The following is a 26,335-nucleotide window of genomic DNA, read 5'->3' on the forward strand; positions in this document are numbered from 1 at the left end:
GGTCCTGCCGCACTTCCGGGGCGCTCCTCTACGTCACCTCCTGAACACGCCTCCCTCCTCTTCCCGCAGTCCCCCTCCCGGCTCTGTTCAAGGCAGGAACTACGATTCCCAGAGGGCCGCGCGAGCGCTGGCTTCCGTCACTTCCTCTTCGTCTCGGTAGACGTGTCGCTAACAAGATGGCACCTCCGGCTCCCGGTCCCGGCCCGGCCCCCGGCGGCCCCGGGGAAGTGGACGAGCTGTTCGACGTGAAGAACGCCTTCTACATCGGCAGCTACCAGCAGTGCATCAACGAGGCGCAGCGCGTCAAGGTGCGGGCCGGGATGGAGGGCAGGGCGGGAGGTCCGGGGCCCGGGGCCCGCGGGAGCCCGACGGCTGTCCGCGCCTCCTTCGGCCGTGGTCAGCGCCGGTACCGTGGCGGGGCAGGGGTTTCGTAGCCCAGCCCAGCCCGGCCGCCGAGGCCCGTTAGAAGGGATCTCGTCTAAATCCTCGCGCCCCATTTTACCGACGGGCAAACTGAGGCCCAGAGAGCGCGGGCTGCCGATACAGCGAATTCTTTTCAATTCAGCGAATGTGTATTTAGCGCCTACTACGTGCAGAGCCCTGGGGAGATCAACGACAATGGGACAGGCTGACCACTAGTGTCATAGGTGCCCAGCCCAACCCCCTCATTTTACAGATGGGAGAAACTGAGGCTTCAGAGCCGCTAACGACTTGCTCAGAGTCATCAGGTAGTGAGTAGCAAACGGAGATTCAGAGCCAGGATCCCAGACTGCAAATCCAGCCTTCTAGGGGCGAACACACTGAAACTTTTAAATCTTAAACACCGACCAAGAAAAGTCATAGACAAAGTGCTCTAGGAAGATTTGACCTCAGGACTGGAAGAGACTTCGAGAGATTGTCCAGGCCCACTTGTACCTGATTGGACAAGAATCTCCTCCCTCCCCCAAATCCTATTTAGCAAGTGCACATCTGGCCTGCATGTGGAGGTCTCTAGTGATTGGGACCTCGCTCCCTGCTAAGGAAAACAATTCCACTCTTGGACGGTTCTCATTGTGAAGTTGTCCCTCCTTCCAGTCTTTCTACAGGCTTCTCTAGAGAAACCTGGTTAAGACTAACTATAGATAGTCAAGCTTCATGAACCTCATCTGGGGCTGTTAGAGAACCTGAGAGAGTGACCCTAGTCAGTAGCTAGGATGGGAGGTGTGCTCAAAAGACAGAGTAGGAATTTTCTGGTAGGGACAAGAATTTAGATTAGTGCAGGCTTGCTGAAAGAGACCTTGGCTTTCTCCCCCTAAGGCTTTCTGTTCTGCTGAGAGGGGAGGTAGAAAGGCAGCTGTGTATTTCCCTACCCAGATTATACAGGACCTTTAAATAGCTAAATTGTCTACCTTGGACAGCTCTATAATCTCAGCGGGGTGGAGCCTACGGTGAGAGGGGTGTGAGGTAGGAAGTGGTCATTTTTCTTTATCCATTAAGTGGTAAGTTTTACAGATGGTTAAGGGGAAAAAAATGGACTGGTGTTTGGGAAGACCCGAGGTTGGTGTTCTCTAAAACCCGGACTCCAATAAAGTATCTTCATAAAATAAACTCTTGTACATATCAGGTCCCCAGCCCTGTGTTCAATTTAGGATTTTTTACAGATTTGTCATTTAAGCATTTACCAAATTCTTCCCAAAGGTGGCAGGCAGAAATTGTTTCAGAGGAGCCCGAAGTCTAGCAAGCTAGTGATTTACGTGTGCAGAACTCTCAATATTTAAAGGGGAAGGGGGAACCTTTCACATATATTTTGGTGTGATTCTCACAGAAGCCCTGTGAGGTAGGTAGCAGAAGGATTATCCTCATCTTTTAGAATAAGTTCTGGGAGGTCAAAGACTGTTTGTCTCTAGTATGGTGCCTTGCGTGTAATTTTTGAGTTGAATAAGGAAGTCGAGGCCTCGTCCATGGTCATACAGCTTATGAGTGGCAAGGCTGCCTCTGCCCAGAGCCAAGTCTTCCCACTGTTCCTCCTAGTACACTGGCTCGGTAATTACTGAGAGCTGACAAAACCAAAACAGAAGATGGCATTTGTGTACGTGAGACACCACGTTGCCTGGGAATCCAGTGCAATACAACAAGCATTTATTACACTCCTATGATGGGTGGAGCCCCGGGCTCAGAGTACAAAAACAACAGAAGTCCGTACACTGAAGGGGCTTGCAATCTACATCAGGGAGACCTAGCAACAGAGAAGTATATGCATGATAATTTGAGGAGAGCCGTATTTAACGGCAAGGGAGGATCACATTTTCTATAGGAAATCCTGTAGAAGTCATGGCATTTGAGAGTTGGAAGGGGACTCGTTGGTCCTATAGTCCAACCTGTATGTGAAAGGAGTCTTTCCAGTAACTTGCCTGAGAGGTGGTGATCCAGCCTCCAAGTAGAGGGGGGATCCTGCACTTGTCAAGGTGGTCCATTCTGCTCTCCGAGAGCTGTCGTTGCTAGGAAGTTTTTCAGATCTCAATCCCAGATTTGCCTCTTCGGAACTCCCATCTGCTGCTCCTGGTTCTGCCCTCTGAAGCCAAACAGAACAACGCTCGTCCTGCCTTCATGTGACAGGCTTTCATATACTTGAAGATCTGAATCTTCTGCAGGTTAAACGTGCCTCCTTCCTTCTCTCTGCAGTCTTCTCTATGGAAACTCAGTTAAGACTCCCTGCAGGACATCCCTATGATGTCCTCAGAGTCCTTGACTTGGACTCAGGGCCTCACACAACCTGGTTGCCCTCTAACTTGATGAAGTACTTGAGATGAAGTCTGATGAGATCAGGTTAAGGTGGAAATACACCTCCATGTTCTTGAAAACTATGCCCTTCTTAAGGCAGCCCAGCTTGCCTTGGCTTCTACAGCATACTGCTGACTCCTGTAGAGCTTGTAGTCCACTTACACCCCCAGATCTTTTTCAGACCAGCTGCTGTTTCTCCATGCCTCCCCATCTTATGCTTATGAAGCTGAATTTTTGTGCCTATGTTCAGGCTTTCCATTTGTTTCTGTGAATCTTGTCTTATTAGATTCAACCCAGTGCTCCAGCCTGTTGAAATCCTTTTGAATCCTGCCAGTCCTCTAGAGTGCCATCTTCCTCCAAGCTGGATGTCATTTGCAGACTGGATGAGCCTGCCACTTAGTCTTTTACCCATGCCATTAATAATAATGTCAAACAACTCGGGGCCAAGCAGAGATCCTCAAGGAGCTCCCCTTAGGTCCTCCTGTCATGCTGACACAGAGTCACTGGCCACCCCTCAGTGAGGCCAGCCTCTTCTGAATCCATTTAATTACGTTATTTTCTAATGCATAGCTTTTCCACAAAAGTGATAAGAGGTTTTATCAACAGCTTTGCTAAAATCTGCATAAACTCCATCCCCAGCCTTTCCTTCATTTACTAACCCAGAAACCCTGTCAAAAAAGAAAATGAGGTTAATCGGCCATTAATCAAAGCTGTGCTAGCTCTGTGTAATCCCCACTTCTCTTTATAAATAAATGTTTGCCAGTTAGCTCCATAATGATAATTTCTAGGGTTTTCTCAGGAATTGAAGTCAAGCTCACTCTTCTATTTGCAGGCTCTGTTCTGTCGCAAAAATTGGGACAACCAGCATTTTCCCTTCTCCCACTCCCTCTCCATGACCAGCTGTGGCAGACAGTGGCTCAGCAGTCGCATCTGCCTTCTGTTTGAGGGCCTGAAGATGCGGCTCTTCTAGCCTGGGTGACATAGGTTCATCCAGGCACTTTTGTTAGCTCCTTACTGATCTGCTTTTGAGTTGTTTATGTTCGGTCGTTTCCTGGGTAAAGGTCATTCTCCTTCGAAGGAGAAAACAAAAAAATAGCGATTGAGCGCCCCGTGCTCCCTAAGCGATCCTTTCCGTGTTTCCTTTGCCATTCTCAGCTCATTCTCAACTTAAGTATTTTTATACAACTCAGCTGTGCTGTCATCCTCATCCTCATTACTTGTTTTTGCTTCCATTTTTTCTTCATTTATTTTTATAATGTAAGTTGATTGGTGAGTTCCCTGTGTATCCATGTTGGTTTCTTCAGACAAATGCCATTTTTCTTCTTCAATGGAGTTGTTTCCCTTCATGGCTTCAGAATTTCATTCATGAGCATTCTCCTTGCCTCCCTACTCATCTGTCCTCTGAAGTCTTTGAAATCTGCTTTCCTAATCCTGAGGGTACCTGCATGTCAGACTCAGATACCCAAATTCCCTCTCCTCTATCACAAACTCTAGGATGCAGTGGTCACTTCCCCTTAAGGTTCCCATCCTCTCCACCCTAACCACTAGTGCCTCCCTATTAGTCTAAGGTCCAGAGTAGAATTTCCCCTTTTGGTTTCTCTACCTTTTGAAGAATGAAATTGCCATGAAGGCAAATCAAGAGATAAGTCAAGGAGCAGGAATATGAGTTGAGCATTTAAGGAAGCTAAGGACTGTAAGAGGCAAAGGCCAGAAGGCAGGCAGCACATTGAAGATGTGAGAGGCAAACTGCAGGGGCCAGAGGTGGGATGCTGGATCCCTAGAACTGCATGAGAGTCTGGCTGGAACATAGTGTTAAAAACTTGAAGGGGAATCCTGTTCAGTAAGGCTGGAAAGGAAGGTTAGTGCCAGTTGGGGAAGGGCTTTAAATGCCAAGCTGATGAGTTTGTATTTTATCCTGGAGGCGGTGCCTCACACCCCTTATTTCCCTCTCCAGAATTTGGTCACTTTGGCATTTGGGGTCTGCCTTTAGTCAGCTTTAAAAAGCAAACAGGTCACATCTCAGAAATTCATTGGTAAATGAATTTGGAGCTTGGATTACACTTTCCCATGGGAACTATTAATACATAGCGGTTGCCTTGCCCGGTTAGAGAGCCCTATTCCAGCCCTCTCACTATGTGGGAAGACACCTTAACACAGAGCAGGGAAAGGGCTTGTCTAAGCTTGAACCAGACCACCCCAATTCATTAATCCTAGAAAACCCAGAGTCTGCGGATGAACCTATTTCATGAACTGAACCAGCATTTCCTTAAGTTCCAGACCCTGATTCTGACTGAATGGCAGAAAGGAATTGGTGCTTGCCACATTCTCATAGCTTTCTTTTGTTCCATGCCCAAGGCACCCTGGTCATGGGACACTGCGTTCAGGAATTCTGCTTCCCAGTGCCCCTCAAGTACCAGCCTGGTCTCCCACGTCCTAATGTCCAGTCGACTGTCAAGTGCTGCTGATTCCACCCCCAAGGGATATGAGTCAGGCACCCCCATCTCTGTTCATCACCACCTCCTTGTTCAGCCCTTTTCACTTTTCCCCACTTCCTGAGTGGTCTTCCCATCTCTGATCTCTCCCTTCTCCAATCTGTGCTTGTCCCCTTGCCAAATAATCTTCGTAATACACAGTTCTTACCATCCTACTACCTAAAAACTTCCTAGTTCCTCACTGCCAACCAAATAAAGTATAGATTTCTTTTCCTGGCATTCTAGGCCATCTGGATCCAAGCTATCTTTCTAATATCTCTGTCTAGTCTCCTTGATCCACAGTACGTTCTAACCAAATGGGGCTATCCATCTCTATTTAGGTTCCATCCCCTGGGACCTCTCCTGGTTCTCAGTTGGATGTGATCTGTCCCTCTTCAGGCTTCTCAAAGCACCCTGTTTGTACCTCTCCCTTTGTAATTAGAGTCTAACTGTATTGTAATTATTTATGGACAAGTCTTTGCTCCCCACTTAGAAAGTCAGCTTTTTGAGTTCAAAGTCTGTGTATTCCCACTATCTAGAATACGGCCTTGCAGACTATAGGTCCTTGATATGGAATTTAATTAAATTTCTCCAATATTCCAAGTTGGCTTAGCCCAACATGGGCCTCATCCACACTGAAAACTAAGAAAACTGCTTAGCCTTGCTGTTCTGACACTCTGCTGGTGCTAATAAGGCCTGAACTCAGCCTCTTCTGCCCTACTCAGGAAGCTCCAGGGGCTCCAGTTTTGTCAAGGATGAACTACAACCGGGGGGCATTTGATATCCTTCACAATGGGGCCCTGGCTTTCCTTTCCAAGTTTACTGCACATACCTCCCTCTCCCAAACTCGGTGGTCCAGCCAAATTGGACTTCTCCCGCCCAAACCTCTATTTCCCTTTTCCTACAGTCTTTGCATGACTGTCTCCCATGCCTGACGCCTCCTCCCCCTGACTCTTAGAACCCTTAGCTGTCCCTCAAAACCAGCTCCTGTGCCATCTCCTGCTTGAGGCCCTCCCTGATCTATCCCAGCCCATTCAGTTCCCTTTTATTTACCTTGTATGTATGGTGTGTACTGTATTTATATGTTTACATGTGTCCCCCAGTAGGATACGAGCTCCTTGAGGGCAGGAATTGTTTCCTATTTGCTTATGTTTTCCTAGCACGGCACCCATCAGCATGCCTGGCATGTAATAGGTGCTCTTGATTGACCCATATGTTTCCGTATGCTCATCCTAATATCTTTGGTTCTCTCTAGCTTTCCAGCCCAGAAAAAGAAGTCGAAAGAGATGTCTTCTTGTACAGAGCTTACCTCGCCCAGGTGATGATGTTTTCAGACTTTGTAGCTCACACACCTCCTTCATTCAGAGTTCCCATGCCTATACATCAAGGTTAGGTCACCCCTTTGTTATCCATTTGCTTTGATTCTTTAACAAATCTCGATAATAATAATCATAGAAGGAGCTGGAAGGGACTTTGGAAGATAAAACATTGAATTTTACAGTTGGAAGGAATAGGAGCTGTCAGAGCTTGAAGAGAACCTCAGATCTTCCCTTCCAAGTGTTTCATTTGATGGAGGAGGAAGTGAAGGTGCAGAAGGTGTCAGTCCTTCATATTGGTGTGCTTTCTAAAGACTACAGGCAGGACAGGCCTTCTGTCTTAATAGAGAGAGAAACTGCTTCAGAGAAAGAAGGTCAATGCTTTGTTTTTTAAAAGTTTTTTATTGAGGCCACTAGGTGGCGCAGTGGATAGAGCACTGGCACTGGATTCAGGAGGACCTGAGTTCCAATGTGGCCTCAGACACATAACTCTTACAGCTGTGTGATGTTGGGCAAGTCACTTAACCCCATTGCCTAACCCCCTACCCCCCCAAAAAAAAGTTTTTATTAATACCTTTCAGATTAGTTTCATTTTCCAATAACTTCTTCCCCGTCACTGATAGAATCAGTCGATAGCAAAGGAATGCAGTTAAACAAAACAAACCCACCCACTGGCCATGTGACTTGTTTAATTATCAGCTCTCTGGAGCCAAGATGGTCATTACATAGATCTGAATTCTGGAATCTTTGCATTATTTTCCTTTATGTTCATGTGATTGGTGTATATACTGGCTCCTTGGTTCTGTTTCTTTTATTTTGTATCAGTTCAAACAAGTGTTCAAGCTTCTCTAAATTTTTCATATTAGCCTTTTCTTAAGAGGCAGCATGACCGAGTAGATGGCATGGCAGTGTTGGAGTCAGAAAGCTTTGAGTTCTGGTCCTTCGTCAGCAATAGACTCACTCTGTGCCCTTAACTTCTCTGGGCCCCAGAGAAATTCCTAGGATTCTGAGTTACAAATAGCTAATCTACATTGATGGAGAAGTTTCCGTAGTAGATATTACCCAATAGGTCTGATCTGATTCCCCCTAAAAGCATTACTTATCCTTTTAAATTCTCTCTCCTTGGGGGCTGGAAGTGGGAAAGATTACCTGGAATGTTGGACTAGGTTGATAATTTGTTTAGTTTTACTGAACTGTTTTGTCTTTTTCGTTTTTATTTATTTATTTTGCTTTTTAGTGAGGCAGTCGGAGTTGAGTGACTTGCCCAGGGTCACACAGCTAGTAAGTGTCAAGTGTCTTGAGGCCAGATTTGAACTCAGATCCTCCTGACTCCAAGGCCAGAGTTCTATCCACCGCACCACCTAGCTGCCCCCCTTTTTCCTTTTTATTACTTGTTATAAGGGATGTCCCCCTGGGAGGACAAGAATAGAGAAATTATATTGAGAAACTAAGGTATTGTAAAAACAACAGCAATAATATTTAAATTAAATTTATAACCTCTATGTTACTACTACTAACAATAACTAACATTTGTATAGCACTTCCTATGTGTCAAGCACTGTGCTAAGTGCTTTGCTGATATCTCGTTTGATCTCAACAACCCTAGGAGGGAGTTGCTATTAGGATCCCCCTTTTGCAGATAAGGAAATTGAGGGACACGGAGGTGAAGGGAATTGCCCTGGGTCACACAGCTAGTACATGTCTGAGGCTAGATTTGAACTCAGATCTTCCTGACTCCTAGTCCAGTGCTCCATATGCTCTCCTGATTAGCTGCCGCATAGCTAATAACTATTGGGGCTGAGCCTGGAACTGAAGGCCTAGGGCCTCCTCCCCCAAGTCCAAGGCCAGTGCCTCAGAGTGGATATTGACATAGGCTTCCTTGTGGCCACTGGTATGAAAGCTGCTCTCTTGGGGTGGGCAGTCCACGGCCCTGAGGTCACGGAAGAGAGTAGGAACCCTGCCTGGCTCCTGTGGCCCTTAGCACTCTGAGTTCTAAACTGCCTTTTGTTTTTGTTTTGTTTTGGTTTTGTTTTGTTTTTTTTCTAGTTAGGCAATTGGGGTTAAGTGACTTGCCCAGGGTCATGCAGCTAGTAAGTGTCAAGTGTCCAAGACCAGATTTGAACTCAGATCCTCCTGACTTCAAGGCTGGAGCTCTATCCACTGCACCACCTAGTTGCCCCTCCTAAACTGCCTTTTTATGAATGAGGGGAATGATAGAATGGGATGTCTCCCTGCTCTCCACAGAGAAAGTATGGCGTGGTACTGGATGAGATCAAAGCCAACTCCTCCCCAGAGCTCCAGGCCGTACGAATGTTTGCAGAGTATCTTTCCAGTGAGAGCCAGAGGTGAGTGGGAAGTGCAAACGGATAGGTGCTCAAAATGGCAGGGCCTTAGTTTCTTCATCTTCAAAATGGGATGACATTTGCCTACCTGGCTCACAGGCCAGTTGTGAAAAGCGAGGCACCACAGAGATGTGAGTAATTTATTATTGTCATTAGAGGGCTGGGGTCTCTTAGGGCTTCTGGGGCCAGTATTGATAAGCCTTCACCACAGGAGAGGTCTCCATGATGTTTCTAGGCTGGGGCTGGTGCCTTCTAGACATTGTTGTTAAAATGTGGGAGAGATTTTCAGGGTTCTGCTGACATTGGACACAAATTCTAGAGGCCAGGCCCCAGGTTTGCTCCAGAAGCATACCAAGAAGCCTACAGGAAAGATGCTGTACCCCTCAGGCCACCCCCACTAAAGGCTTCTTACTCTAGCCATCTGAGACTATAATGGACCTTTTCCAGTACTTGGAATTTAAATATTTTCCCTTGGACTTCATATTTCATAAAGGAGAATGTACTGGGGAAGTGTACCCCTCTCTTCTAGCCCCCAATCTAGTAGACATTTAACATCAGTTTTAGAATTATTATTATACTTAGAGAATCATAGACATTTTTTAGAGGAGGAGTAACCTATGTAATCTTGGAGTTAGAAGAGTTACTAGAGCATAGTATGTATAGTGTCAGAGCTGAGAGGGGCCTTAGAACACAGTATGTCAGAGCTGGGAGGGTCCTTAGGACACAGGATGTCAGAGCTGAGAGGGGCCTTAGAACACAGAATGTCAAAGCTGGGAGGGCCCTTAGGACACACAATGTCAGAGCTGAGAGGGGCCTTAGAACACAGCATGTCAGAGCTGGGAGGGTCCTTAGGACACAGAATGTCAGAGCTGGGAGGGCCCTTAGAACAGAAAATCAGAGCTGGGAGGGCCCTTAGGATACAGGATGTCAGAGCTGGAAGGGGCCTTAGAACCTAGAATGTAGGAGCTGGGAGGGCCCTTAGAACACAGGATGTCAGAGCTGAGAGGGGCCTTAGAACACAGAATGTCAAAGCTGGGAGGGCCCTTAGGACACACAATGTCAGAGCTGAGAGGGGCCTTAGAACACAGCATGTCAGAGCTAGGAGGGCCCTTAAAACACAGGATGTCAGAGCTGGGAGGTCCCTTAAAACACAGGATGTCAGAGCTGGGAGGTCCCTTAAAACACAGGATGTCAGAGCTGGGAGGTCCTTTAAAACACGGGATGTCAGAGCTGGGAGGTCCTTTAAAACACAGAATGTCAGAGCTGGGAGGGCCCTTAGGACACAGCATGTCAGAGCTGGGAGGGCCCTTAGGACACAGCATGTCAGAGCTGGGAGGGCCCTTAGGACACAGCATGTCAGAGCTGGGAGGGCCCTTAGGACACAGGATGTCAGAGCTGGGAGGGCCCTTAGAACATCATCTAGTCCAACACCTCATTGTTCAGATAGAGAAAAGGAGACTCAAAGAGGGGAGATTACTGCTGGGTTTAGGCTGTGACAGAGGCCAGTGTCTTTGGTGATTCTTCATTGGGCTGTCCTGAGCCTGGACTCCAGCATCTCCTCTCAGCCTCTGTATCAGCAATATCTCAGTTGAGCCTGTCACAGCAGGCAGGGGCACGGGAAAGAGAATACAGGGGCCTGGGTTCCTGCTTCTCTGAGAAACAGCAGGTATTATTCTTTCCCAAGCACCATATTAATTGAGGAAACCACTCATAAATGCTATCAGTGTCTATCTGGGTTGGCTTAGTGATTCCTAAGCTTCCTCCCTGCTCCAACATTCTGAAATCCCTTCCCGCTTGGACATTCTGTGGCTTTGTGAGTCTATGAGAATATTTTCCTGCAGGATTTCTAGGGCCCAGGAGATCCCAAGGAATGGGGGGAGGGGGCACAAGTCCATTCACCTCTGTCTTGCAGAGATGCAATTGTTGTGGACCTGGATCGAAAGATGGCAAAGAATGTTGATGTGACCAACACGACGTTTTTGTTGATGGCCGCTTCCATCTATTTCCATGACAAGAACCCTGATTCTGCTCTGCGTACATTGCACCAGGGGGAGAGCTTGGAGTGGTGAGTGTGGTTGTATTTTATCATTCTCACCCCCCTCCCCAGCACCCTTCAACAAGCACTATGAGGAGACGCATTCTTTGAGATGCAAAGAGTTTCTCTGGACTGTTGTCATAGAAACAGATGAATGAGACTTGTCTGGAAATATGTAGGCCCTTCCAAAGTCTGTGTGTTTGGAAGCAGGAGCTCCATATTTGTATTCTGGGTAGATGCTTCTCCCTGAATGGTGAGGGACTCACTTCAAGGACACGGCCCAGAGGCCTGAAAGCACCTTTATTCCCTCACACGGCTGAAAGCGGCTTTGTCTTTGACTCTGCAAACCCAGCTTAGCCATGCTGTCTGTCTTCAGCACCATTCCCCTTCCTCTCTTGGGCCAAGACCAGGATGTCTTGTCCCTTAACAGGCAGCAGGTCCAGCAGGCTCAAAGCTGTCTTCAGTAGACACCAAGGCAAATCAGCTAGCATTTATTAAGCACCTACTGTGTGCCAGGCACTGTACTAAGGATACAAAGGCAAAAAGCAGTCCCTGTATTCAAGGAGCTCGGAATTTAACAAAGGAGACAACATGCAGATAAGTCTACTGAGACAAGCTATAGACAGGATCAATTGGATAATCTCAGTCAAAGACGAAGGAGGGCTGAGAAAGGCTCCTGGAAGAAGGCAGGAGTTTAGCTGAATCTTGAAAGAAGCCAGGGAAGCTGGGAGCCAGAGAGAAGAAGGGAGAGAGCCCTTCAGAGCTTCATCAGTACAGACAGATTGAAGGTGCACGAGAGGACTGATGTATGGAACAGTGGCCCAGGAAGACGGGAGGGCTGGGATCAAGGGCACAGTTGCAGGCTGACTGTCTCTTCCTCTGGGAAGGGGATCTCCTGGCTGGTGAGCCAGGGGACTGAGGTGGCAGGGCAGGAAGCAGGGAAGAGGTTGAGAGAGCTCCTGCCAGAGACATGGGGGAGTGGCAGAGAAAATGCTTAATCAGAAGAGGGAGTGACAGGGGAGGAACAGCCAGGGGGCCTGCGTCACTGGATCACAGAGCGTGTGGGGCGAGTGACGTATAAGAAGACTGGAAAGATGGGGGCCAGGTTATGTAGGGCTTTGAACACCAAACAGGGGTTCTTATTTGATTCTGGAGGCAATAGGGAGCTATGGAGGTTTATTGAGTAGGGGAGTGACGTGGTTGGACCTGTGTTTTAGGGAATACGTAAAGTACCTACTATGTAAAATGCCATGTGGTCTTAAATGGATGCTATAAAGATGGTATGATGGAAAGGGTACTAGATTTGAAGTCAGAAGGTCTGGGTTCTAATTCTGGTTCTTCCACTTCCTACCTGTGTAATGACTTCAGACAAGTGCCTTCACATCTCTGGCCTCACTCTCCTCATCTTTAGTTACATTAGATGGCTCTGAGGTTCCTTCCAGAGCTGAATCTCTGGCTCTATGATACATCCTTGTTCTTCAGGAGATGATGTGTCCATAGATACCAATTAGAATGTGGTAAACACCCAGGAGAGGTGCTTCCACCCCAGCCATGCTGCTCCCCCCACCCCATCCTCATGCCGATCGGCTTGGCCCCAAGCCTTTCAACCCTCTACCCTCTCGGGCCCTCCTGCTCCCTTTGGCTCCACTTGCTGCTGTATTCAGTGCTGTTTCAATAATTATCTAGCTGCCCCCTGAGGTCCCCACCCCATCTCCTGCCATTTCGCACCTGTGAATCATCAGCTATCTATGCCCAGCATCACTGGGGAAGGCCTGACACCTGGCTGTTTTTGCTGTCTCCACTGTGGCAGTGCCTCCAAGGCAGCTGGCCCCGTCTGCTGCGCAGTGGTCTTTCTGTCCCACCTCGCCCCTTCCCCACAGCAGCTGTTCTAAACCTGCTCCTCTGTCCCTGAGTGTCCTCTTAGAAGAGGATGCCCTCTTCACTGAGAAGACTGACCATCCCTGGCAGGAGCTCTCTCAGCCTCTTTCCCTGCTTCCTGCCCTGCCACCTCAGTCCCCTGGCTCACCAGCCAGGAGATCCCCTTCCCAGAGGAAGAGATAGTCAGCCTGCAACTGTGCCCTTGATCCCAGCCCTCTCATCTTCCTGGGCCACTGTTCCATACATCAGTCCTCTCGTGCACCTTCAGTCTGTCTGTATTGATGAAACTCCAAGCCTTCTCATGTCTCCCCTGCCCTTTAGTGTGAAACTTCTAGAAAAAGCGTCTATAGCCACCTGTGGTCTCCTGCCGCAGCCCCAGCTCTTCTTGGGCCCCACCGTTTGGCACCTGCCCCATCCCACTCCTGAAGCCCCTCTGCCAGCCTCGCTGACCTGCCTGGGACCTCAGGGACGATACTTGCAATAGCAGTATCAGCATGTATCAGGAGAGATCTTTATACGTCCTAAACAGATGGGGATAGGAAACAGACCGTGAACAGGAGAGGAGAGTCCTCTAGCTTGCCTGACTGCCCAGCCCTCACTCCACCTGGGCCTCAGCGTGTCCCAGATGGAGCTACTCGTCTTAGCATCTTGGCCTGTTCTTCCTTGTCCCTTGGCCCTTTCTGTCAGTGGCAGCCCAGTCATTCGGGCTTCCGTGTTTGTTACCTCGATATTGAATTGCTTCTCTTCTGTCTCTCACCTCCCGCAGACAGCTAGCTGCCAAGCCCTGTCACTGCTGACTCTGTGACGTCCCTCTGTGGTCTCTTCCTCTATTCATATCTCCAGTCCTCTAGTTCAAGGCCTCATCATCCAACTGAACGACCTTATAGCCTCTTCTCAGATCATCCGGCCTCGCCCTCTCCTCCTCGGCCTGGCTAGTCTTCGCCTTTCACAAGCTGGTCGTGTTATTCCTCTCCTCGGGAAGCTTCGGGGTCCCTGACACCTGCTAGGTCATGTTTAGAATGCTTTTGCCCAGCATCGAAGGCCTGCTTCACCAGCCAGCTCCAGCCTTAGCACGTTTCTTCCCCTTTGACTTATCTATTCTGTGCTGCCTGTGCTCCAGCCAGCCGAGGGGGTCTGCTATCCTCTGAGCTGCCCTGTCCCCTCTCTTCCTGTGTTTGATTCCTACCCATCTTTTGAAGCCCAGCTCCAAGCCATGCTATTCATGGCACTGTCCCTGAATTTTCCCATCCTCCCCTGGTTGATAATGACAGATGCTTGTTAGTAATGACCCTTCTCTTCTGGGACCTGACTTGGCCCTTCTCTGATGAACTTCGATATCTTTTGTTGTAGTTACTCATGTTTGCGTCACGTCCCCAAGCTCCATGAAGAATTGTCCAGCACAGTGTTTGGTACATATTAGCTACCCAGTAAATACTTGTTGGGGGGCAACTAGGGGGCCCCATAGTGCATAGAGCAACAGGCCTGAAGTCAGGACAACTCATCTTCCTGAGTTCAAATCCAGCCTCAGACACTTAGGAGCTGTGTGACCTTGGGCAAATCACTTCACCCTGTTTGCCTCAGTTTTGTCATCTGTAAAATGAGCTGGAGAAGGAAATGGCAAACCACTTCAGTATTTTTGCCAGGAAAACCCCAAATGGGGTCATGGAGAGTCAGATACACCTGAACAGCAACAAAAAAAACAACAAATATTTGTTGTGTTTAAGTTAGTGGCATTGGGGCTAGTCCTTGAAAAACAAATAGGATTTGAAACATTAGGAGTCAAAGCATAGGCATTCCAGGCATCAGTGATGGAAAGGAGGAGGTACGAAATTGTCTGTGTTAGCTGGCCCCCAGAGACTTTGGAGGGGAGCATGATGAGGTGAGGCTCTTCTGGAGAGGGACCCTGGATTATAGATGACCTGGAGTAGCATGCTAAGGTGTTTAGCCTCCTAGGAGGAGATCCATTGAAGGATTTTGAACAAGAGAGTGGCAGTAGGCTTGCGATCAAAATTCTGCTCCTCTGAGGAAAAGAGAAGCCCAAAATGAGATGATGTCAGCCAGGGATTCCCCGGATTGACCAGTGAACCACTCTTCTAGCCCCTAGCCATGCAATCTGAACAAATGTCCTTAAAGCAGGCCTCCCCGCCAACGCAAGGTTTTGGGAGGGCTGCTGCCCCGTGTACTTTTTCTGCCACTCCCAGTGTAGAGATGATGGTGTCTGCATAGGCTTTGCCTTGAGACCGTCGCCCTTCCCTCCCTCTTCTCTGCATAAGCGGTATTCAGTAGGGTGCAGCATGGGGAAGCCTTGTTCATACCCTGTTGGAGGTAAGAGGAAGTTGTAGTTCGTGGTCTCCTGACTCATTCAAGTCCACGTACTTGAGTGGAGTCAGAGTGAGAGGACGCAGAAATGGTCCTGATAGCTCTCACATCTCTGTCTCTAGTGCTTCCTAACAAACCCATTTTACAAATGAGGAAACTGAGACCCAGAGAGGCAGTGCAGCTGGCCTAATGCTACCAAACCCAGGGGCCAGGCCACAACATGCCTTCACGGAGCGTGGCTAAGGAGGTTTGGACAAATGACGTCTATACAGAAGACCTTAGCTGAGTGTCGAGGGTGGGGCTCAGGACTAGGGGTCAGTAGACCGAGGCCAGTAGGCCCTAGGCAAGTGACTCTGAGCTCCTTCCTAAGTTGAGATGCTTACCCACCTGCCTCATGGGATGGCTCTGAGGAAGGCCCCTGATAAGCCATAGAGTAACGGAGAAATGTCGGTTGTTACTGTGATCAAGGTTATTCTAACATGAAAAAAGAACCGAGTGGTTTGCCAGGGCTGAGGAGGGAAGGATGGGTTGTGGCCGCAGCGTTCAGGGAGGCTTCCTTGGAGCTGGGCATCTGAGGCCTTCAGGGTCAGACCACATGCCGCAGGCCTGGGAGGGACTCCTCCCACCGACGTGGTGCACCTGCAAACCTTCCTCAGGAGCTGGGAGGTCCGCCCGGAGCCCCGTGGCTTGTGTTACTTAGTCCTGCTGGGACGCCCGTCTGGTCTGCACTTCCATTCCAGGCGGAAAGTCCATCACCCTCCAACCCCACCTCAGTCGGGCTAGCCTGTCTCTTGTGGGCTCCCAGTCTGTCCTTTCCCGCTCTGCAGGGTTCAGGCTTTTCCTGATGAGTTCACCATACGTGCCTTTCGTGCTGCTGTCTCTGAATTTTTTATCCTTTCTTGTCCTCTCCACTTCTCTCTATCCCTGTTTTCCTCCCGCTGAGCTAGGAGACAGTTCCTTGCTTTTTGCCTTCTTCATTCAGATGCCATGTTTTCTGAAATCCTCCTTAATGCTCTGATAATCCTGCTCCCCCCCCCAAATCTCTGTGACCTCTGGGAAGGAAGTTTTCCCAGGGAATGTGTCCTGAGGTGTGGCTGGGCTGCAGTGGAGAAGATCTCGTGGCCCTTACTGGGGGAGTGCTAAGATATCAGGTAGTCCTAGCTCTTCAGGGTGGTTGATTTTTCTCAGCTTTCCCCTTTGCGCAGCATTGCTGCTGAGGCTTAGGGGGCTGCTACTGGAAAAGGTGGGAAACAGTCAGGGTGCCCTGGCCCATGTCTGGCCAATATGTTTCTTTATTTTTTTTGTTTTGTTTTGTTTTTTAGGCAGTTGGGGTTAAGTGACTTGCCCAGGGTCACAGAGCTAGTGTCAAGTGTCTGGTCTGAGGCCATACTTGAACTCAGGTCCTCCTGACTCCAGGGCCGGTGCTCTATCCACTGCACCACCTAGCTGCCCCTCAATGTATTTCTGGGGGTTGGAGCTGACCTCCTTTTTTGTCCTTCTTTCCAAACAGCATGGCCATGATTGTGCAGATACTCCTGAAGCTGGACAGATTGGACCTAGCCCGGTAAGATCACGTGCCTGACACACCGGAGAACCCTAGACCACAGTCTAACAACTGCCTCCCCGAAGCCCAAATCCCCTCCCTGGTGTCCCCATGTGGGATCATGCAGCCTCCACCTGCACGACTTCAGTGAGCTCCTTCCTCCTCCCACTGCCCTCCACAAAGCAGCTTTTTCTCTTCTGCACAACTGTAATTGTCAGGAACCTTGTCCTCTGTGCTGAGGATAAAGGGGTTTTTCTGCATCTTCTGCCCACTTGGTGTTGCCAGGTTGTTGCCTCTAAGGACCGGCAGAACAAATCTAATTCATCTTCCAGGGGACAGACTTCCAGGATGCTTGAAGAGAGATAACGAGGCTGAACATTCCCAGTTCCTTCAGCTAATCCTTATATGACTTGCTTTGGAGGCCCTCCTAACCGCCTTCCTTTGGGCGTGCATCGCCGCACCCTGTCCCTCCTGACATGGGGCTCGCAGACCTGAGCACCATACTCCTCCTCCTGGGCTCTGCCCAGCAGAGAGTAACCCGACAGACTGACCCCTCCCTCCTTCTGGACTTTAGACCTATGCTCTCGGCTCCTGTCAGCCCGCTCCTGTGTTACTGTGACTGCAGTCCAGTGAGAGCCCCAGGCTTGTCCCCACACAGTGTATGGGCTTGCACAGTTTACCTTGTTAGATTCAATTGTAGGACTTGCCTCTTATCTCTGTGTCCTCCTTTCTGTGCTCTACCCTTCTGGGTTAGAGAACTGCTGAGGGCAGGGCGGGTAGATCAGGACGTGGGGTCCAAAGTCAGAGCAGGAAGGCACCTTAGAGATCCTTGAATTCAGTCCCATTGTTTCAGAGGTGAGGGAGCAGGCTTGGCGAGGGAGGGCGAGGCATCCAAGGAGCTGGGTGTGACCCAGGTGCTAGGGCACACCCTTCCAAATGCTTCCTCTGACCTCTGATCAACCACCTTGGAATTCATCTCAAGTCCTTATTATGTCTCTGCCCTCTTCTCTGCACAGTGCAGTTATACAGTAAGTTCCGAAAGGGATCATGGGTAGGGCTATTACTGCTAGGCTATGTTACTTCATTAGAGCGATGCCTTCCTGGCGTAGCCTCCCTGCACTCCCCCGAACTCGGCCCTCCAGGTCTGATTCCTGGCCTGCTGCACTTCCTCCCAAGGGCCCTGCAGAAGTGTTGGAGGAGTTCAGCTGAGGTCAGGCTTACCCAAGGGGGACCCACAGTGAGAGCATCCCCCTTTTCTCGTGACCAGGCTTCCCATTGGGTAAAATGTGGGGCAGTGGCATTGTGGCACCCCCCTCCTGGAGACTGAGGCCATCATGTCAGTGGGAACCAGGCAGACTCTTTGGTGCTGATTCCTTCTTCCTTGTCAAGCCAAGTCAAGGCAAGAAGCATTTATCAAGTGTCTGCTGTGCCAGGCACAGAGCTGAGTGCTGGGGATACAAAGAAAGGCAAAAAACGGTCCATCCTTCTGACCAAGGAGCTGGCAGTATGATGGGGAGAAGACACGGGTTTGTACAACAAACATTGTACAAATGATACAGATAAGGATAAAAGCCCTCAGGTTACGGAGGATTGAGAAGGGCCTCTTGGCCCCCATCAGGAGAATGGAGGGTCTTGTGTGAGGGTGAGCAAGGAGGCGGGGTCACTGGATCACAGAATATGGCAGGCGGGGGCGGGGGATGGTAAGGAGACTGCAAAGGTGACCGGGGGCTTTCAAAGGCAGACAGGAACTTAGGTTTGATCCTGCAGGGAACAGAGGGCCACTGCAGCTGACTGGATAGGGGGTGACACTGTAGGAAGATCACTTTGACAGTTGAGTGGAGAAGGGACTGGAGTGGAGAGAGGCCAGCCAGCAGGCTAGTGCAGGAGCCCAGGGCCAAGGTGACGAGGGCCTGCACCAGGTCCTGTATTGGAGATGTGACGAAGGCAGGACCAATAGGATTTGGCCACTGATGGATTGGGGGGAAGGGGGAGAATTGTGAGGTAGTGAGGAGTCGGTCAGGGATGATGACCCCCGGCCACCACAAGCTTGGGTGACTGGGAGGGTGATGGGGAAGTTAGGAAGGGGTAGGGTTTGGAAAGAAAGATGACGAAGTCAGTGATTCACATAGCTTTTGTTTATTTTTGTTTTATCATCTTCATTTTCAATATATGTCCTTCCCTCCTTCCTATCCCCACCCCAGGGTCCCAAGACCCATCCCTTACTATAAAGAATTAAAAAGAAAGATAAAAAAGCAGCTCAGCAAACTTAGTGAACACGTTAAGCACGTCTAACTGTACATGCGGTGTTCCACGCCATAATTTCCCCTCCCCCACTCCCTTACCTCTGCCAAAAAGGAGAGAGAGGGCCATTTTTTAGTCTTGTCTTTGGAGCCAGCCACGGTCATTTTAATTACCCAGTGTCCAGTTTCAACCTTTTTTTGTTCTTTTCCATTGTTGTAGTTCCGGTGTATATTGTGTTCTTGGAACAACTCTCTGAAAACAAACAACTTGAAAGACTTAAGTACTCCAATCAACACAGTAATCATTCATGATCGCAGAGGCCCCCACTTCCCTGAAGCCACCATCCACCTCAGCGTCCACTCATTATGCACAAGAAGGCAGAGATTTTGGGCACACACACAACGCAGGAATTTGTTTTCTTTGATTATGCATACTTATTACAATAGTTTAGTGTTTCTTTTTTCTTTCGGTTGAGATAGAAGGGAGAGAGGAGGCAGCTAGGTGGTGCGATGGATAGAACACCGGCCCTGGAGTCGGGAGGACCTGAGTTCAAATCAGGCCTCAGACACTAGCTGTGTGACCCTGGACAAGTCACTTAACACTGATTGCCTCACTGAAAAAAGAAAAACAGAAAACTGAGATAGACTTTCCCCAGTTGATAAGTGGTCAAAGGATGTGAACAGATAGTTTTCAGAAGAAGAAATCAAAGCTGTCAATAGTCACATGAAAAAATGTTCCAGATCATTACTAATGAGAGAAATGCAAGTTAAAACAAAACTGAGATACCATCTCACACCTGTCAGATTGGCTAACTTTACACAATAGGAGAGGGACAGGTGCTAGAGGAGATGTGGGAAAATTGAGATGTTAATTCACTGTTGGTGGAATTGTGAACTGTTCTAGTCACTCAGGAGAACAATTTGGAACAATGCCCAAAGAGCTATAAAACTGCATACCCTTTGATTCAGCAATATCACTACTAGGTCTGTATCTCAAAGAGCTCAAAGAAAAGGAAAAAGGACCTGTTTGTGCAAAAAATATTCATAGCAGCTCTTTTTGTGGTGGCAAAGAATTGGAAATTGAGAGGATGCCCATCAACTGGGGAATGGCTGAGCAAGCTGTGGTACAGGATTGTGATGGAATACTATTATGCTATACGAAATGACAGCCAAGGGGCAGCTGGATGGCACAGTGGATAGAGCACCCGCCCTGAAGTCATGAGGACCTGAGTTCACATCCAGCCTCAGACCCAACACATGACACTAGCTGTGTGACCCTGGGCAAGTCATTTAACCCCAATTGCAAAAAAAAAAAAAAGAAAGAAAATGAAGTACGAACAACAAAACATGAGCAGCAGCAGCAGCAGTATTGTAAGCAAGATCAGCTGTGAAAGACTGGGCTGGTCTGATCAGGACAGTGGCCCAAGACAGCTCCAGAAGGCTGGTGATGAGAGATGCTGCCCCTCCAGAGAGAGCTGGTGCACTCTTAACACAGAGCGAGGCATGCTTTTTTCTACTTTATTTTTATTGTTTTTTTTGTGTTTTCTTGCTCAGTGTGCCTAATATGGAAATATGTTTTGTGTGACTTCACACATATGATCAATATCAAATTGTTTGCCTTCTCAAAGAACCATAAGAGGCAGGGGGAAGGAAGAGTATTTGGAACTCAAAATTTTTAAAAATGAGTGTTAAATTTTTTTACATATAATTGGGAAATATTTAATGAAATAAATAAAAAGAAAACTAAGACAGAAGTGAAGTGACTTGTCCAGGATTACACAGCTGCTAGTGTCTGAGACAGGATTTGAATTCAGCTCTTCCTGACTCCAGTTCTATCAACTGTTCCGCCTTGCTGCCTCGTTCATATACCGTATGCCATGTATCATAACTTCAGTCTTTTCCCAGTTGATAGGCATCCCCCCAGTTTCTAATTCTTTGCTACCAGAAAAAAAGCTGCTGTCAGTATTTGTGCCCACATGGATCCTTTTCCTCTTTCTTTGGTCTCTGTAGGGTATAGACCTAGTAGGGCTGTCCCTGGGCCAAAGGGTAAGCAGTTTTATAGGGCTTTGGGCATAGTTCCAAATCATTCTCCAGAATGGCTGGACCAGTTCACGGTTCCACCAACAGTCCATTAGTGTCCAAATTTTCTCAGCCCCATTTTCCTTTTTTACCAGCTTTTCCAATCCAGGGCTTAGCACAGTGCCTGACACATAGTAAGTGCTTCTGAGTGTTTGTTGACTGACTGACAGCTGTGAGATGGTCCTTCTGATTTGTTTTCATTTGTATTTCTCTAATAAGAGTGTTAGATCATTGTTTTCATATGGCTGTTTATAGCTTGCATTTCTTCCTCCGAAAACTGCCTATTCATGTCCTTTGCCTATTTATCAATTGGGGAATGACTCTCATTCTTATAAATTTGATTCAGTTCCTTGTATATCATAGAAGTAAGACCTTTACCAGAGAAACTTGCCACAAAGATTTTTCCCAGTTTCCTGCTTCTCTTCTAATTTTGCTCGTGCACAAACTTAATTTTATGCCATCAGAATTGTCCACCTCACTTCCTGTGACCGTCTAGCCTCTTGTTTTGTCATGAATTGTATGGGCCCTTTCTGTCTTTATCTTCCGTGGGATGTGTTTCTAGCAGTCTGATCTCTGGGTCAAAGGGTATGGACTTTAAAAAAAGAATTGTGCATTGCTTTCAAGCACAGTTGGATGAGCTCCACTTCACCCACGTCTCACTGTTGTGCCAGTTTTCCAGTTTCTTTCTCGGCCCTGATTTTCCTTTCTTTCTTTTGGCTACAGCAAGGAACTAAAAAAGATGCAGGAGCAAGATGAGGACGCCACTCTGACGCAGCTTGCCACGGCCTGGGTCAGTCTGGCCATGGTGAGTCCTCTGAGTTGTGAGCCCCGGCAGGGACTGGGCAGAGGGAGGCCTCGGCACCCAGACCCCCGCTGGCCAGGAGAAGCCAGGCCTGCTTCCCAGGGCAGGGTGGCAGCAGGCGTTTCCTGCACTGAAGGACCCCGCGAGTGTCACCTGCGGTTATGGCTGTGCCCTGTGAATGGAAAACATGTCCCCGCTCCGGTCCCTTGGTGTGCAGTGGTCTGCTGAAGGGAAGTGGACTCTCTTTTCATTTCTAGTAACCTTACTCTCCTGCTGCAGCAAAGGACTGTGGTGTTAAAAGCAGCGTAAAGACCGGCATCAGCAAAGTGACACTGAGCCTTTATCTAAATGCACAGCTGGGCTCGAAGCCTCCTCTAGGCTGTCCCCAAGCGGTGGGGGCCTCTGGTGACAGGGGACTCCACACTGCGGGGAACCTGTTCCATTAGGGGACAGATTGCTAAGTAGTCCTCCCTCTTCTTGAGCAGAAATCTGCCTCCCTGTTAGGACAGTTCTCCCTTCGAGGGGTTACATCTAGTCCCTTTTCCCCGTGATGGCCCCTCTGATACCTGAAGACATCAGTCCAGATTTCCCTTCAGTCTTTCTTCTCCAAGCTGAACGTCCCCAGTTGTTTCATCCAGTGTACTCATTAATTCCAGTTCTGCCTTCTGGGGCCACATGAGATACACGTGAGCTTAGCATGCCTTGCATGACCTCGAAAACAAAGACAGTCTCTTTATCATCTTCCTCTCTCAAGCTCCAAGCATGGGGCCATGCAGAGCATGGGTGCTTCCTAGGGAATGGTGGTGGAATGAATCGCTGTTTGGGGGGTGACCTAGTCGTGTGTGCGTTCTGTGGTGACATTTAACTGGGCCTGTCACACGTAGACATATGGTGTGACCACAGCAAAGGGACATAAGAGGACCTGAAGCTACAGGTCCCATCCAAAATGAAATAGGGTCTGTCATTTCCATGAGTGCAGCTCGACCAATGGCCCCGGTCAGAGAATGTGAGACTTGACTTTTACCATCCATTTTGAATTGTGGCTGGTTGGTCCTTTTCTCCTCCCAGGGCCACCTGGCTACCCAGCAGAGAGGATAACAGTAGGCCCACTTGCTGTGGGCTTCTCTGTCTTGCCTTAGGATTCAGGGTTGGCTCTTCCTGCAGACCAGCTACCTCGCATGGCCTGTGTCCTCTCTGGGAGTTCATTAGTTCCATCACTCTCCATTTCGATCCATTTTCAGAGTGATGGAGCCTGGGCCTTCAGTCCTTCCTGCCCCTCTCTCTTGGCAGTCTGGCCTGTCCCTGGCTGGGTTTTGTAGGTTTCTGACACGTTCCTTTGTTGGATAACTGATCATTGTTTTCAGAAGGCTCTCTTAGAAACACACGAGGCATCGACATCATTCACCTGGGCTAGGCCAAGTGCCGGTGTCCTAGAGCCCAACGGTTTTGCTTTCCTAAGCCTTGGGCCCCTTTCCCTGGTTTGATTTTTGTACAGAAAACAAGATTCCAGCTTGTGGAGTGTCCAGCTTGCCTCACTTTTCTCAGTGAGGAGGCTAGAGCTGCCTTACTGGCCCATTTCCAATAACTGAATGAATTCGAGAGCTCAGGTTGTGTGCCTTTCTTCTTGCCCTCAAGGCCTCTGAGGGACACAGAAGCCATTTCTTTAGTGACTGGAGTACCAGACCAGCAGCTGAGAGGCCTGAATTTGGCTACTGACTCTGTGTCTGAATTTATTCATGTTTCTTCCCCTCTCTGGGCCTCAGTTTCCCTATATGTAAAACAGGGTGAGCATAGTAGACACAGTGGGACATCTTACCTCTCTGACATTCTCTGTGTTAAAGTGCCTCCTGGCTCTAAGACAATCCCTCTGGAGAGTCTTAAGTCTGTGGTAAATTAGTAGGGTCAGGTGTCTTCCTTTCTCTCTTAAAGTTCAAGATAATTTGTCTGTTTGCGTTGGTGGAGGGCATTTCTTCTTTACTGGGAATTCCCTACCCAGATGAAATCACAGTTCTGAACAAGGAAAAAAAAAGGCCGGGTATGAAGTAGATGCTCTCCGGGTTCCTGGCTTTGACCATTTACGTTCTGTGTCTTTTCTGATGTTCTACTTGCCAGAAAGCTGCCTGGTTCTGACATTCTGTGCTCTAGGAAGCCTCCCAGATCTTGAGGTTCTTTGTGTCTTTGGTAAATTAGTGGGGTTGCCTCCCTAGCCACAGGACATTAGGGTGGGTCTAGGAAGGGAAGCCTGTCATTACTGGACTTTTGGGTGATTGAGCGTAAAGATGTGACGCCCAGCCATCCCTGGGTGGTGGTAGGGCAGGCCTCCAAGCTGTAACCATTGTGTCTTCTTGTAGGGTGGTGAGAAGCTGCAGGATGCCTATTACATCTTCCAGGAGATGGCTGACAAGTACTCCTCCACCCTGCTCCTACTCAATGGCCAAGCTGCCTGCTATATGGCCCAGGGCAAATGGGAGGATGCAGAGGGCGTTCTCCAAGAGGCCCTTGATAAGGTGAGGTTCGAGGCCCCACAGAAGGCAAGCACACCCTAGTTTCCAACTGGGGCTCTGACAGCACCCAGTTTTATGTTCGGAGGATCACCTCTCCACCAGAGGAAGCCACACCGTGTAGTAGGCAACCTGGGGTGATTCCCAGCCCCACTGAGCACTGGCTGGGGGCCCATGAATAAGTTACCTCTGTAAAGTAGGGGTGACACAGTTAGCCCTGCTGCCTCATCTTTGCTGAAAAGGGTTGGGTTTGGACTTCATCCCTGCTTCGGAGTGTAATGTAAGAAAGGACAGGCTTTGAGAGTCAGCAAAGGCTTGGGTTTGAACCCCTCTTCTGAGTCACCTGCTCAGCTAGGGACTCAGACAAGTCCCATAGCCCCCAAGTGCACCAGGCTCCTTGCAAAGACTCGAGTGAAGGGGCTGATCCTGACTGCTAGAGGATGTTACTCACAGACACGATGAAGTCACCGGGTGTGTGGGGAGAGATTGGGAAGGGAAGCAGACAGGCTTCTGTCCTCATCCTGGGCCTTCTGTCCTTGTTGCTCTCAGGACAGCAGCCACCCAGAGACCCTCATCAACTTCATTGTCTTGTCCCAGCACCTGGGGAAGCCCCCTGAGGTAAGGTTCCCCTCGCCCTCTGCCCTTTTCCCTCCCTCGTGCTCAGGCCTGTGCCACAGCAACTCTGCGGAGGACACAGAAGACATCTGGAGCTGTCCAAAAATAGACTGCCGCATTGGTCTGTCACTAGGGGTGTCCGAGTGAAGGCCGACAAGTGTGTGTCAGGGACGAGTTTGGCATCTGATGTGCGGGCGGGGGAGGGGGAAGAGCCTCGGAGGGCAGATGTAGGGGAGGGGGATGGCAAGTCATCCAGTGGCATGAGTGATCCTTCTTCCTGCCCTAGGTCACGAACAGATACTTGTCTCAACTGAAAGATGCTCACCGGTCCCACCCATTCATCAAAGAGTACCAGAGCAAGGTGAGGCCCAGCTGAGTCCTTCCCAATTCATCCCAGGCCCCCGATGGCTCCCCAGCCCCTCTGGACTGCATCTTCTATAGGCTCAGTGTGCTGGAGGAGGACAGGCTGGGCCAGCTCTCTCCCACCCCAGTCAGACCCTGCCTGGAATCTTGGGTTTAGTTCTCGTTCCCATGTTTTAAGGGGTACATTGAAGTTTTTTAAAAGATCGTGTGTAAAGAGCTGAAAGTGACCCTAAACGCTATTCAGGGTGCCCACTCCTTTTTATGGATGAAGAAGCTAAGCCCCAAAGGGGATATGTTCCAAGGGAGAAACAGAGCTGGAGCTGAATGCAGGTCCTCTGTCTGAGTCCAAATCCACGGCTTGTTCTAAACCATGGAGAGCTCCCCCTGGGAAGAGGGATTCAGGCTTGCTCTGCCTATCCCCAGAAGGCAGATCCAGGAGGCTGGCTATCTCAAGGAAACAGATTTCAGCTCATTATAAGAAAGAACTTTCTAAGAGTGGAGCAGAGCCTCCCGCGAGATAGTGAGCTCTGCATCATGGGAGGAATTCCAGAAGGAGCTGGAAGGAGCATCTGTCTAGGCCACTGTAAAGGAGGGAGCTTCCCTCTTCAGGCAGGGGCTCTGTTGAGGTCACTTCCTCCTCAGAACTTTTGTAAGAAGCTTGTGAGAGACTGATGGGGTTCCCCTCCTTTTTGTTTTCTGTTGAAGGAAAATGATTTTGACCGGCTAGCTCTGCAGTATGCTCCAAGTGCGTGAGAAGGGCCACGGGGCTTGTGGAGGGCGTCGGACTCTCCTCCCCAAGAAAAGAAGAAAACCCCTCAGCTGGCCGCCCTTGCCGAAGCAGAGCATTCGTCTTCCCATGCAGGACCATTACCTTCGGGGCCAATGGAACGCCCTTCCTTGCAGGTTCTCCCCAGCCTCCCTCAGGAGGCTTCTCGCCCTCAGCTCCTTCTGAGGACTCTGGCCAGAGCCAGGCTCCGCCCACAGCACCTTTCTCAATAAAGGCTCTTCAGTAGAGGATCCTAGCCTGTGTCCCTTGGATGGTGGGGGGTCAGGGCCCCGCCTGGGTCCCTG

The 26,335-nt window shown here is 49.2% G+C and overlaps 1 protein-coding gene across 1 annotated transcript; it reads left to right on the forward strand.

Annotated features, from left to right (window-relative positions):
* The first annotated feature begins 130 nt into the window (after window positions 1–130).
* COPE (coat protein complex I subunit epsilon) lies at window positions 131–26,278 on the forward strand. The gene is made up of 10 exons (XM_021008851.2): window positions 131–308; window positions 6,487–6,549; window positions 8,792–8,892; window positions 10,802–10,954; window positions 16,632–16,685; window positions 21,707–21,788; window positions 24,137–24,292; window positions 24,836–24,904; window positions 25,188–25,262; window positions 25,970–26,278. Exons 1-10 carry the CDS (start codon window positions 177–179, stop codon window positions 26,015–26,017), a joined length of 933 nt encoding a protein of 310 aa, XP_020864510.1. The 5' UTR covers window positions 131–176; the 3' UTR covers window positions 26,018–26,278.
* The last annotated feature ends 57 nt before the right edge of the window (window positions 26,279–26,335 follow it).

The sequence above is a fragment of the Phascolarctos cinereus genome, unplaced genomic scaffold (genome assembly GCF_003287225.1).
Source record: "Phascolarctos cinereus isolate Bilbo 61053 unplaced genomic scaffold, phaCin_HiC Scaffold_4;HRSCAF=312, whole genome shotgun sequence".
NCBI classification, from domain to species: domain Eukaryota; kingdom Metazoa; phylum Chordata; class Mammalia; order Diprotodontia; family Phascolarctidae; genus Phascolarctos; species Phascolarctos cinereus.